Source organism: Schistocerca nitens, chromosome 10 (genome assembly GCF_023898315.1).
Source record: "Schistocerca nitens isolate TAMUIC-IGC-003100 chromosome 10, iqSchNite1.1, whole genome shotgun sequence".
NCBI lineage: Eukaryota > Metazoa > Arthropoda > Insecta > Orthoptera > Acrididae > Schistocerca > Schistocerca nitens.
Window position 1 is genome coordinate 15739663 of NC_064623.1, and position 15133 is coordinate 15754795.

Here is a 15133-nt window from a genome sequence, read left to right on the forward strand (position 1 = left end):
CGGGTTTGTTGCAGCTCTCCATGCTACTCTGTCCTGTGCAAGCTTCTTCATCTCCCAGTACCTATTACATTCTACATCCTTCTGAATCTGCTTAGTGTATTCATCTCTTGGTCTCCCCCTACGGTTTTCACCTTCCACGCTGCCCTCCAATACTAAATTGGTGATCCCTTGATGCCTAGGAACATGTCCTACCAACCGATCCCTTCTTCTAGTCAAGTTGTGCCACAACCTCCTCTTCTCCCCAATTCTATTCAATACCTCCTCATTAGTTATGTGATCTACCTATCTAATCTTCAGCATTCTTCTGTAGCACCACATTTCGAAAGCTTCTCTTCTTGTCTAAACTATTTATCGTCCATGTTTCACTTCCATAATGGCTACACTCCATACAAATACTTTCAGAAACAACTTCCTGACACTTAAATCAATACTCGATGTTAACAAATTTTTCTTCTTCAGAAACGCTTTCCTTGTCATTGCCAGTCTACATTTCATATCCCCTCTATATCGACTATCATCAGTTATTTTGCTCCCCAAATAGCAAAAATCCTTTACTACTTTAAGTGTCTCATTTCCTAATCTAATTCCCTCAGCATCACCCGACTTAATTCGACTACATTCCATGATTCTCGTTTTGCTTTTGTTTATGTTCATCTTACACCCTACTTTCAGGACACTGTCCATTCCGTTCAGCTGCTCTTCCAAGTCCTTTGCTGTCTCTGACAGAATTACAATGTCATCGGCGAACCTCAAAGATTTTATTTCTTCTCCACGGATTTTAATACCTACTCGGAACTTTTCTTTTGTTTCCTTTGTTGCTTGCTCAATATACAGATTGAATAACATCGGGGATAGGCTACAACCCTGTCTTACTCCATTCCCAACCACTGCTTCCCTTTCATACCCCTCGACTCGTATGACTGCCATCTGCTTTCTGTACAAATTGAAAATAGCCTTTCGCCGCTGCCACCTTCAGAATTTGAAAGAGAGTATTCCAGTCAATATTGTCAAACGCTTTCTCTAAGTCTACAAATGCTAGAAACGTAGGTTTGCCTTTCCTTAATCTTTCTTCTAAGGTAAGTCGTAGGGTCAGTATTGCCTCACGTGTTCCAACATTTCTACGGAATCCAAACTGGTCTTCCCCGAGGTCGGCTTCTATCAGTTTTTCCATTCGTCTGTAAAGAATTCGTGTTAGTATTTTGCAGCTGTGACTTATTAAACTGATAGTTCAGTAATTTTCACATCTGTCAACACCTGCTTTCTTTGGGATTGGAATTATTATATTCTTCTTGAAGTCTGAGGGTATTTCGCCTGTCTCATACATCTTGCTCACCAGACGGTAGAGTTTTGTCAGGACTGGCTCTCCCAAGGCCATCAGTAGTTCTAATGGAATGTTGTCTACTCCTGGGGCCTTGTTTCGGCTCAGGTCTCTCAGCGCTTTGTCAAACTCTTCACGCAGTATCATATCTCCCATTTCTTCTTCATCTACATCCGGAACCCACTTCGATACCATTCTCTCTCTGTCTCTCTCTCTCTCTCTCTCTCTTTTTGAGTCGTCACTCTCCTTGCTGGTTTGTTGCTGCCCACAACGAAATCTTCTCCTGTGCCCACATCTCCATCTGATGGTAGCATCAGCAACCCATACCCTGACTCATTTGCTCGATATATTCCAGTCTCTGTCCTCCACAACACATTTTATCCTCTACAGCTCCCTCTAGAACCTTGGAAGTTATTCTCTGATGTCTTAACAGGTCTCGTGTCATGCTGTCCCTTCTCTTTGTCAGTGTTTTCCTCATGTTCCTTTGCTCCCCGATTCTGCGCATGGCCTCGACCTCCTCATACCTTACCTTATAAGTCCACCTAATTTTCAACATTCGTCTGTAGCATCACATCTCAAACGTTTCTATTCTCTTCTGTTCTGGTTTTCCCACAGTCCATATTTCATTGCCATACAATTCTGCTCTCCAACCGTACATTCTCAGAAATTTCTTCCTCAAATCAAGGCCTATGTTTGATACTAGTAGACTTCTCTTGTCCAGGAATGCCCCTTCTTGCCAGTTCTAGTTTGGTTTTTACATCCGCCTTCCTCCGCCTGTCATGGGTTATTTCGCTGTTTAGGTGGCAGAATTCCTTAACTTAATCTACTTCGTGATCACCAATCCTGATCTTAAGTTTCTCATTGTTCTCATTTCTGGTGCTTCTCATTACTTTCGTCTTTCTTCTGTTTAACCTCATTACATATTCTGTAATCATTATACTGTTCATTCTATTCAGCAGATCGTGTAATTCTTGTCAACCTTCACTCAGGATAGAAATGTCTTCAGCGAATCTTATCGCTGTTATCCTTTCACCTTGAATTTCAATCCCACTCCTGAATGTTTCCTTTACCTCCATCATTTCATCTTCGATGTATATGTCTTACACCCTTCTTAATCGGAGCACTTTGTTCTTGGTCTTATGCTCCTGTTATTTCCTCTTGGCACTTCTACGTGTTGTATATTACCCGTGTCTCCCTTCAGCTTACCCCTATTTTGCTGCCAATGTCGAACAACATGCACATTTTACATAGACGAACGCTTCCTCCTGGTCTACAAAACGTATGGACGTGTCTTGATGTTTCTTTAGTCTTTCTTCCAGTATCTACCGCAACGTCAGAATTGCCACTCTGGTGTCTTTACCTCTCCTAAAGCCAAACTGATCCTCATCTGACACATCCTCAATTTTCTTTTCCATTCTTCTGTATGTTATTCTTGTCAACAGCTTGGATGGACTAGCTGTTAAGCCTATTGTGCGACAATTCTTGCACTTGTCGGCTCTTGCAATCTTCGGAATTGTGTGGATGATATTTCTCCAAAAGTCTGATGGTATGTCGCCAAACTCATACATTCTACACACCAACGAGAATACTCTGTTTGTTGCCATATCCTGCAATTATTTTAGAAATTCAAATGGAATTTTGTTTATTCCTTCCGTCTTAAATGGTTCAAATGGCTCTGAGCAGTATGGGACTTAACTTCTGAGGTCATCAGTCCCCTAGAACTTAGAACTGCTTAAACCTAACTAACCTAACGACATCACACATCCATGCCCGAGGCAGGATTCGAACCTGCGACCGTAGCGGTCGCGCGGTTCCAGACTGTAGCGCCTAGAACCACTCGGTCACTCTGTCCGGCCCTTCCGTCTTATTCCATCTTTCAGTACTCCAAAGCTTTCTTAAGCTCTGATTCTTATACTGGATCTCCTATCTCTTCTAAATCTACTCGTGCCTCTTCTTCTATCACATCAGAAAAAATCTTCCCCCGCAGAGAGACTTTCAATGTACTCCTTCCAGCTACGTGCTCTCTCCTCTGCATTTAACTGTGGAGTTCCCTTTGCACTGTTAATGTTACCACCCTTGCTTTTAATTTCTTCGAAGGTGGTTTTGACTTTTCTATATCGAGTCAGTCCTTACGACAGTTTTTTTTAATACATTGTGGGAGTGAACAGTGATCAATGTGTTACAAATATTTACTATCAAAAACAGTCTTGAACACAATTTATTTATTACGGTGACCGGTTTCGACCACTACTGTGGTCATCTTCAGACCAGTGAGTGAGAACCTGGTGGCAGCGATTTACCACCAGAAGGAGGTTCTTACTCATTGGTCTGAAGATGACGACAGTAGTGGTCGAAACCGGTCACCGTAATAAATAAATTGTGTTCAAGACTGTTTTTGATAGTAAAAAAAAAGCATTTTTTCTTCGATTTCTTCATAATTATGTACAGGAGATTTTCTGCCTCCCTCTCTCGTGCTCGCGCGAACTCAATGTTGTCTTATTCGGAGAACAGGGGAGGAAAAAAGAAAAGTTCCAGACTCCAGAGACCAGCGTAGTGCCGAGAGGCCTGTCAAAATTCCAGCACCGCCGGCGCGTTATCGATCTGACACTTTATGGAGAGCATCGCGGGGCGCAACCAATGGCGACGGGCTGCCATGGCCGGGATGCTGTTGCCATGGCAGCATCGATCGACTGTTGCCAGAGGCCGCTGTGGAGGGGCGCCGCTGACCACTCGCGGCCGCCCATTCCGCCAGCGGAATAAAAGAGGTTATGCGATCGCTGGGAGAATGGCCGGGCGCTGAACTGGGGCGCGCTCTGCACAGCAGCGCGGGGACACGGGTCCAGGTCTGTCACGTCACGTCTGCCCACCACTGTTTTCGCCACTCCAACCATTTACGAATACGCCGTGTAGCGGCCAGAGTCTTCACAACCTGTTCATCGTCGTTGCCAACGTCTTACCCGTATAAGAAGATGTGAGCAGGAGTGTTTTTGTTACTGTTTTATATGCGTCTACCAAGGAGAAGGACAGGTAATACCGAAAAGTGGATTCTGTCCGACAGGAGCTATTCCTGAAGTACACTGACTGGAACATAAACGAAAGTTGGTAGGAGTGTTTCTGCATCTGAACGGTGATGTCTCGTCAAATTTCGCACCAGTCGCACAAGAGTGCTATAAACACACACTGTGACGGTCTTGAACCTTTGAGATTTGACACGGTGAGTTGACGTTAGTCGAGAATGCCTTTAAGGCGACAAAGACGCCACTGTCAACACGCCAAAGACTTCGAACGAGGTCGTGCAACAGGGCTACGAGAAGCTGGATATTCCTTCTGTACTGAACATGACTGCTGGCAACTGCGGTCACCAAAATGTACAGTCGCGAGAAGACCAGCCGCTTGGTGCCATCGAGAGGAAACAACACCGTGCTCGGCATGTGGCTCCGGCGCATCATACTGCCTCTGCAGTACCAGTCAGCACCACAGTGACACACAGGTATCTTTTACAAATCGGTTACTTCGAGGATAGCTTCGAGCAAGATACTGTCCCGTGCATTCCACTGATCCTAAACACCGCCAATTGTGACTTGAGTAATGTCAAGCGAGGCATGTGTATAGTATCCGCAACAGCACTTTTTTATGGAGTGGGGTTGTTTGCCTCACGCCCGATCCCCGACTTGGAGGACCTGGATTTTTTTTAGGGTTTCCTGTGGTGTGCGTACTGTAAGACCTTCGGTACACACACCATCAGATTATTTGACTTGTCGCTCTATGCGAGTGTCAGCAATATGCCTCGTGGTCTTATCGTGGCGTGTTTATCTTCTGCCATTAGGTCAGATGATAGAAATGCCACTTGCATGCTTAGAGTAGCAGATTGACGGTGACCAATTTTAAACAGAACTTCATTAATTTTCTCACACATTTATTAAAATAATGACAAGCATAAAATTACTTAACTTGATTCCGGATGTTATTTACAACTGACAATCTGAAGTTGCTTTGGTCTTGGTACGTTAATCTTATTCTCACATATCTGTGATACTTGACAAAAGTGTCTATACATTTATCTTCATGGCTATGTACAGGAATATGATAATCTTATTAGGCGCAGACTGAAACTTGACTACAGACTAATGCAGACTGGTACAGACTGGTGCAGACAAATGCAGACTGATTGATCGGAGGTCTGTACACTCGTTATAATACCTCGTGCGTTCATGTATCACTGCGTGAGTGTTATCCGCGAGGAGAAGAGGTTCTACATTAGCAGCAATCTCATTGGCTGCGTTACATATTAATACGCGGATCGGCGGAAGCAGAATTTGGTCCGTCTCTAAGGCAGCGCCATCTCGTAGTGCGGAGACGGACGAGCGCTGCGCCTGCGCCTGCACGCTCTAGTGGGAAAGTTGTGTACGCGCTGACTGCGCGGAACTATGTACACAACATTCCCCTAGGAGTGTTGGCTTCCCTACGCCTATAGAGCCCCCCCCCCCTGCCCTACGTTACGACCATATTAAGACCTATAGTAATATATGGATCAGAAGGCTCGGTACTGACATTAAAAGAGGAGAACTTGTTACTGAGATGGAAAAGAAAGATACTGAGAAGGATTTTTGGAGCAGTGAGAGAGGAAGATGGCTGGAGAGTAAGGACAAATGTAGAACTACAAACACTTTTTTGGACAGATGGACATTGTAGTTAAAATTAAGCAGGGAAGAATAAGATGGGCAAGACATGTACAGAGAATGCCAGAAACTCGGAGTGTCAAAGTTTAAATGGGAAAACCTGACAGGAGAAGGAGAAGAGGCAGACCCAGGAAAAGGTGGCTGAACGATATGGAAGAAGATCTAAAGGCGATGGGAATAAGAAAGTGAAGAAAAAAGGCGATGGATAGAGAAGAATGGAGGCAGGTTATAGAGGAGGCCAAGGTTCTTCAAGGACTGTAGAGCCATCCAAGAAGAAGAAGAAGAAATGGTGTCAAGTGAGAGTTCATTGAAGATCTGTTGTGTTACCTGATGAAAGTTGGAGCTGCCCTGGTGCCAATGATGGCAGTGTTTTGGTTAGTGGTGCGTTAAGCCTCTCTGCAGGCTACACGCACTGGAGGTACACGAGGAACCATAGTCTGCGGTTGGATTTCGTATGACTGCAGCAGTGCTCTCGCGGTTATTCCACGCACACTGACTGCAAATTTGTACGTCACTCTGGTGATTCATGAACAGGGGATGTTCTCCAACAGGATAACGCTCTCCCACATACCTTTGTTGTAACACAGAGTGTCGACGAGTTGCCTAGGTCTGCGCGATCACAAAATCTCTCTATAATCGAACACATGTGGGACATTATAGGTTGACAACCCCAGCGTGATCCACAAGTAGCATGAACCGTCCCCGTGCTAATCGACCAAGTACAACAGTCATGAAACTCCAACCCCCAAACTGACATTCGGCACCTGCACAACGCAAAGCACGTATGTTCGCATGCTTACAGTCGACACTCTGACGATAACAGGAGTTATTAATGTAGCAGCATTTCACATTTCCAATGGCTTATAACGCTTACACTAACCTGTGATCTTGCAATGGTAATCATGTAAATGTACACTACTGGCCATTAAAATTGCTACACCAAGAAGAAATGCAGATGATAAACGGCTATTCATTGGACAAATATATTATACTAGAACTAACATATAATTACATTTTCACGCAATTTGGGTGCATAGATCCTGAGAACTCAGTACCCAGAACAACCACCTCTGGCCTTGATACGCCTGGGCACTGAGTCAAACAGAGCTTGGATGGCGTGTGCAGGTACAGCTGCCCATGCAGCTTCAACACGATACCACAGTTCATCAAGAGTAGTGACTGGCATATTGCGACGAGCCAGTTGCTCGGCCACCATTGACCAGATGTTTTCAATTGGTGAGAGATCTGGAGAATGTGCTGGCCAGGGCAGCAGTCGAACATTTTCTGTATCCAGAAAGGCCCGTACAGGACCTTCAACGTGCGGTCGTGCGCTATCCTGCTGAAATGTAGGGTTTCGCAGGGATCAAATGAATGGTAGAGTCACGGGTCGTAACACACTGTACAAAGTGCCGTCAATGCGAACAAGAGGTGACCGAGACGTGTAACCAATGGCACCCCATACCATCACGACGGGTTATACGCCAGTATGGCGATGACGAATACACGCTTCCAATGTGCGTTCACCGCGATGTCACCTAACGCGGATGCGACCATCGTGATGCTGTAAACAGAACCTGGATTCATCCGAAAAAATGACGTTTTGCCATTCGTGCACCCAAGTTCTTCGTTGAGTACACCATCGCAGGCGCTCCTGTCTGTGATAACAGCGTCAAGTGTAACCGCAGCCATGGTCTGCGAGCTGATAGTCCATGCTGCTGCAAACGTCGTCGAAGTGTTAGTGCAGATGGTTGTTGTCTTGCTCACGTCCCCATCTGTTGACTCAGGGATCGAGACGTGGCTGCTCGATCCTTTACAGGCCATGCGGATAAGATGCCTGTCATCTCGACTGCTAGTGATACAAGGCCGTAGGGATCCAGCACGGCGTTCCGTATTACCCTCCTGAACCCAACGATTCCTTATTCTGCTAACAGTCATTGGACCTCGACCAACGCGAGCAGCAATGTCGCGACACGATAAACCGCAATCGCGATAGGCTACAATCGGACATTTATCAAAGTCGGAAACGTGATGGTACGCATTTCTCCTCCTTACACGACGCATCACAACAACGTTTCACCAGGCAACGCCGGTCAACTGCTGTTGATTATGAGAAATCGGTTGGGAACTTTCCTCATGTCAGCACGTTGTAGGTGTCGCCACCGGGGCCAATCTCGTGTGAATGCTCTGAAAAGGTAATCATTTGCATATCACAGCAGCCTCTTCCTGTCGGTTAAATTTCGCGTCTGTAGCACGTCATCTTCGTGGTGTAGGAATTTTAATGGCCAGTAGTGTATTAACTAGAGAAATTGTATACCCGAAATTTCATTGCACTAATTATTTTTTGGTGTTGCGATTTTTTTTCGCGGGTGTATAGCGTTTGGCCACGATATTCAGCGTCAGTGTAGAGTGATCTATGGAGGAACAAGAGCGCGTGGTGTGGTGTGGAACCCTAGCACATGAAGTCATCGGTCCGTATTATGTCACATGTATTCTGCCAGGTGCGATGACTCGAGCTCTATCGTCGACCTCGAAAACTCCAGTCTAGGTACTTAAGCCGTCGGCACGCGGACCGTGCTGTCGAACGTCAACGCTGAGCGTGTTAAGATGAACGTGCTGATAAAATGACGCGACTTGTGCACACGGTACGTGGGCCCCAACGTGGTACACGCGATCACAACGCACTCCAGCGGCAGTTGCGGGATGTTTCTAGTTCATAAATCACACTGTTTACTAAACGGGAGGGGCATAAAATTCCCACGTTAGCTCTGTTGAAACTCACATTTCCTTGATGGTCCACGAAAAGGAAAGTACCATCTCCAATCAGAAAGGACACAGGCTTATAAAAGTTCCATTACAAACAGTGTGATACAAATCTGGAATACTTCTCCACCTAAGATAAGCATTATTTCATCATTTGCATATTTTAGTAAAACCCCAAGGTCAGTCTTACTTGATCACTGTTCCTACCCAGCAGCAGAATCTTTGCAACATGTGAATTACGAAGCGTAAAAGAAAAAGGAGAAAAATATCTTTATACAAGTAGCGCAAGCTGTCCTGTAGATAAGCCAATCGAACAAAGTCACTCATCAAAAAAAGGTGAACTTATATTTACATAACATCAAATATTATAGTACATACTTATATCAAATTAATAATAAAGTATCAGCACCTAATAAAAACGCGAATGTCAGGAAAAAAACTTTATACCATCGAGACGCGAACCATGGTCCTAACAGGCAAATTGGTGAACATCGCTGACGCTACGCACTACGCTAAACCAACAACATCCTACTTTCAGCCAATCATAGCATCTTACCACTTGCTGAAAACCTTAATCGTAGATATGTTACTAACTGAAATTTAATTATAACAAATTGTGGGTCAACAGAAAGGTCCGATCTTACTCGTCGGCTTTGACCCGTGACGTAAGCGTGTTGTGGTGTGTGACGTCATTACGGCGCGGAAAACCTAATACATGGTTTGATGTACTCTTGTTTAAAGAACATGTATACGTAATATGAAGCAATTTGATGAACATATTGATCTGTAGCGTAGCCCACTTGAGGTTAGGTTGGGAGTTTTTTTTTTTGGAATGCGGCCGCCTATGATTCAAAAATATTGATTTGACACTAATGAAGCCTGTGGGGGGATGGGGGGGCACTGCAGACTCCCCCCACCGCATAACGACATATTTAGTTTCTCCCCACCCAAAAACCCCCAATTTCCCACGCTTGTCCCGTTACAGTCATTAGGCTTTTTGTGAAACTTGTGTATTTCAGTGTTTACAATACGTATTCCATGTTTTTATATCCGCCATATTGGAATTGTTGTTTATGGTCGTTTCCGCGGTATTTGTGACGTCATGGGTCAAAGCCGACGGGTAAGATCGGACGCTTCTGTATTTCCCAAATTGTACCAAGAACGATGGGTTTTGGGTGGATCTTCAGTGAGTCGCTGCCTTCAAATGGCATACTCTAATAATACGCAAGTTACAATAATTCTTTTGCCACGAATATGATGTTTCTCATTATTTTATTGTAACGAATCACACAGTTAACAACTGGTTTCCCAGTGATGCTCAAATTGCTGGTGCTCAGAAACGGCATACGTAAGTATAGGCTTGAAATGAATGCCAATATGGCGCCTCACAACTCTTTACTGAAGGGAGACGTGCGTGTGACGTAGGTGGCGTTGTGCCATCTCATTGGTCAACGCTCAGACATGCTAGTCATTGTTCAGCACGTTCGGAAAGCCTCCCGAACGTACTATTCCACGGTATGACGTCGGAAACTCGGCACGCTCCACGCTCAACGTTCTGATGCACGGTCCGTGTGCCGACGGCTTGAATGATGTTGATGCAGCGCGCTGGTCACCTAGCCCATTCTGCATGTGGTGTTGTGCAAGAAGTGAACGATACATTCCGTGGAAGATGTTTACGATCCTGTGGTCGCCCGATTTAACACCAGCAGATTTATTTTCGTAGGGATATCTAAGGAATCGTGTTTATATCACCGAACCCATAATCCCAGATGACTCCAAACAGAGCGTCGAAGAAGTTTGTCGCTTCGTGAGAGCAACTGTGCATCTCTTCACCCGTATTTTAGAAGCAGCACTAACTAGCATATCATGAAAATGGACACGCGTTCGTGCACCTCAGTTAAATGAACATTCCGCTACCCATCTTATCACAGCCAATTCCGTACAGCCATGTCCTCCGCTAAAACTCTGAACTTTCTAGGTCTCTAGCTAAAATTGATAGCTCCGTCATTTTAACTGATTTGATTGGATTAAATACGTCAGCTACGTGGAAGAAGAGAATTATTTTCTGTTTAAAAAATAAGGGACGGTAACTGCAAAATAAATAAACTATGTTGATTAATCCCGAGAAAGAGTAACGTTTCTTACGTTTATCTGTCTGAGCAAATATTTCTTCCATTTACTGTTTTGTAAGTTACCGAGAAAAATACCTTATCTCAAATAGATTCTACTGTATATTAAACATTGCAAACATTATTACCGATATTTCTACTCCATATTGTTATTATACGAAATATACATCATTAAAATAGCCAAAAAATTCACTTTTATGGCTCTGTACCCCGATCGGTAAAAACGGAATCCTTATAGAATCACTTTCTTTTTTGTCCATCGGTTTTTTTGTCCGTCTTTCTGTCCGACTGTTAACAGCCCGCTTTCTGAGGAACGGTAGAAGCACCAAGTCGAAATTTAGGGCACATAATCATTCTACGGTCTCTTGTTCGTTTAAAAAAATTACCCTTTTCAGCCAATGCAGTCAAAAGATACGGACATTTACAGATATGTTGCCGGCCGGGGTGGCCGAGCGGTTCTAGGCGCTACAGTCTGGAACCGCGCGACCGCTACGGTCGCAGGTTCGAATCCTGCCTCGGGCATGAATGTGTGTTAGTTACGTTTAAGTAGTTCTAAGTTGTAGGGGACTGATGACCTCAGAAGTTAAGTCCCATAGTGCTCAGAGCCATTTGAACCATTTGAACAGATATGTTACGTATTTTCATACTTCGACATTAACTCATCAGTTACAAAAATAGACACAGTTTCACGTCACGTTGTGTTTGTTTTGTAGTTTGCATGTTTCTCAAGGTAACTGCTGTAGCACACCAGTTATTAGTTTGACATTAACTGCAGATTTTTCTTACGACAACACTTTACTGATTTACGATGAAACTGTGTGTTCACTGCTGCCTCTTTTTTTTCTATTTGTTTGCATCAGTATTGCTGGCCTGCCGAAGTAAATGATGCAAACCTAACGATTGTTCATTTCCGCTGTGTGTCTATCATTATATGTGTGTGTTTGTGTGTTTAAGTGTTCGTTCCTGTGTATGAGCGCATGCGTTTTATTTACGTCGGAGACATGGTTATGCTAAGACATTAAGATTTCCTTGACAGATATTAGATCCACATTCATATTTCAGAAGCTTCCTCCCTGACCACTTACAGTCTCACCTACCTTCAAAATGTCTGAGCATAATAAGTAAAAAAGGAACAATTCATGCACACATAAACATAAATAAACACCTAAACACTCACTCACACACACACACACACACACACACACACACACACGCACACGCACAGAAAGAGAGAGAGAGAGAGAGGAAGGGAGGGAGGGATAGAGAGTCACAGAGAGAGAAAACAGAAATGAGCAAATCGTTAGGTTTGGATAATTTACTTCGTTAGGTCGGCAACACCGACGTAAACAAATAAAAAACGAGGCACCAAGTGATCACACAGTTTTATCATAAGTCACTTAATATGTTTCCTGTCTCCTCCAACTAAGCATCAAGTACGCAGTTATGTACAATCTCTGTTTCAGTCGCAACGTGAACCTCAGGAAATTAATTGTATTGTCATTAAGATCTCGTCTTCCACGCATAATCGTCCGCCCGCATCTCGTGGTCGTGCGGTAGCGTTCTCGCTTCCCACGCCCGGGTTCCCGGGTTCGATTCCCGGCGGGGTCAGGGATTTTCTCTGCCTCGTGATGGCTGGGTGTTGCGTGATGTCCTTAGGTTAGTTAGGTTTAAGTAGTTCTAAGTTCTAGGGGACTGATGACCTAAGATGTTAAGCCCCATAGTGCTCAGAGCCATTTGAACCATAATCGTCCTAGCTAGCCACACAAGCCGCTGCAGTACTTGGCCCGTGTGGAGACGCGGTGCAACCCAGACTTAGCAGACGTGAGAGAGAGAGAGAGATAAACAGAGAGACCGTGTGTGTGTGTGTGTGTGTGTGTGTCTGCAGAGGCGCTCGCGAACGTGTTCAAGCGACTCACACATGGCGGATGGTCTTAAGGAGTGAGCGACGAGGTGACGGTCGAAAAACCTCTAAAATTTTTTTATTGCCGAATTCGAATGTATATACATTGAAGAATTATTCCCCAAAATGTTTTGCGCTAGCTATAAAACGTGACACTCTGTGAGCGTTTGAAGCCGAGCGCGCATAACACAAAACGCCATTTCCACGAGTCTTCACCCCTATTTATACCGATTTGAGAAAACCTGATTTGCTGGAGCATTGTTTGGGGCGGTTTCACTCAAAATATGAACGAGAGTTTGAGTAATCTCATTTGGAGATGCGTTCCAAAAATAACATCCAGCTGAAGCGAAATTGTCAACACGGCTTCATATTTGCCCAGTAGGCCGTACTGCATTAATGCCTGTGGCAGACGCCCTTCGAATCTAAATCGGCGACGAAATACGACGACTCTATAAAGAGAGGGAGGGACGCCAGGGGCGCTGTGCTCAGCGGCGGCCTTGAAGACGAAAATGGGGGCTTTATCAGGTCAAAGTAGCAGAAAGCGGCCGCCAACTAGCCGGGGCGGTAGTTATTATGGAACAGGCATCGATGATATCCCGTAAGTTTCAACCTTTGTCCCTTTCTTTATATGGTAAATACTTTTCAAACTTTAACACATTGACTGCCGCGTGAGTTAAATATAACTCACAGGAAGTGTTCTCTTCGGACCACGTGTAGTAAATACAACTCACAGACATTTTTCCATTTAAAGTTCCGTGGTGCAGTTGTAACTCACAGGAGCGTGCTGTGACTCTGTGTTATAGTAGGTTAAGGCTCCAGTAACAAATCATGTACGTGAACTACGGTCGTCAAGAGCTCAAGAGTAGTTATTGACATTTGAATTCGTGACTTATATATAACTCTCATGGCTCAGTTGTATTGGACTTTTCTTCTTTTTACGATTTATTTATTATTTAGTTTGACATATTACTTACACAGTAGATTGCAAATCACATAGTTTTATTTACATTCTTCAACTGTAATTGCAACAACAATGAAACTGAAAACTTTGGTGTCATTCCACTTTGTTTCTCTAACACCTGTACGCACTGTTCAAAAATGGCTCTGAACACTATGGGACTTAACTACTGAGGTCATCAGTCCCCTACAACTTAGAACTACTTAAACCTAACTAACCTAAGGACATCACACACATCCATGCCCGAGGCAGGATTCGAACCTGCGACCGTAGCGGTCACGCGGTTCCCAACTGACGCGCTTAGAACCGCACGGCCACACCGGCCGGCTGTATGCACTGTGCTTTATGAAAAAACACTCTACGCGAAAATATGAGTCACAGGTCTTACATTTCGATGCAGTTTGTTTGCATTTCTTGACAGCTTGGTCTCGTTCAAATTCATTCATTTTTTTGTAGCACACTGTACACATACGTCTGGCTGTGCTCCCATGTACAAATTAGTTTGTTGAGTCAGATATTCTAAAATTTCATCAGTTACAAAATATTTGAAGACATCGTATGGTCTCTTGCCTTTGAGAGTTAGTGCAACAGAAGCATTTACACCAGAACTGGAATGAATAAATGTAAAGTTTTTCATATTTTTATACGTAACTGGCCCCCAGACAATCTCATTAGAATTTTTTCTAAGCGTGTCATCTTCATCCTCAGAACTTTCTGATGTTACACTTGCTTCAGTTGAACCTGAATCAACTGCAGTAGTTACGGCACTAACACGGTTAGAGGTGCATTGTTGCCTGGTTTTTTACAGCTGTGAAGTCTGGTTCTTTGACTGAATGTGGACATGAACCTCTTCTTCCTACCTTCACTGATGTGATTTTATCATCAGAACTTCCGGTTTCGCTTCTGGTCTCCTCTGGTAAAAATTCGTCTGAGCTATCACCAAATAAAGACACAGAATCTCCATCACTTATGTCCATAACTTCATCTAAAAGCTGCTGTACATGCCCTTGTTCATCTTCATAACTTCTTCCAGACATTTTCTTCTGCCTCAATATCACTTTGTTACGGAGCAAAGAATATTGAATACAGACTGTACCAACAATGCAGGAAAGCAATAATGGAACTGTACACAAATAATGCTGTGGAATGAAAAACTGACAGGAGTACAAACCTAAAATTATTAGTGACATAGCAAATGACACACCTAGTACCTTTACTGGAAGCTGGTTTGAATGGGGTTGGGGTTGTTTGGGGAAGGAGACCAGACAGCGAGGTCATCGGTCTCAACGGATTAGGGAAGGATGGGGAAGGAAGTCGGCCGTGCCCTTTCAAAGGAACCATCCCAACATTTGCCTGGAATGATTTAGGGAAATCACGGAACCGTCGTCC

At 44.1% G+C, this 15133-nt stretch overlaps 1 protein-coding gene across 1 annotated transcript in view; it reads left to right on the forward strand.

Annotated features, from left to right (window-relative positions):
• Positions 1 to 10071: 10071 nt before the first annotated feature.
• LOC126209805 (PE-PGRS family protein PE_PGRS5-like) overlaps positions 10072 to 15133 on the forward strand; it is a 39806-nt gene continuing 34744 nt past the window's right edge. Inside the window, exon 1 of the mRNA XM_049938941.1 lies at positions 10072 to 10105. Within this exon, the coding sequence (XP_049794898.1) occupies positions 10072 to 10105 (34 nt within the window). The remainder of the gene's footprint in view (positions 10106 to 15133) is intronic.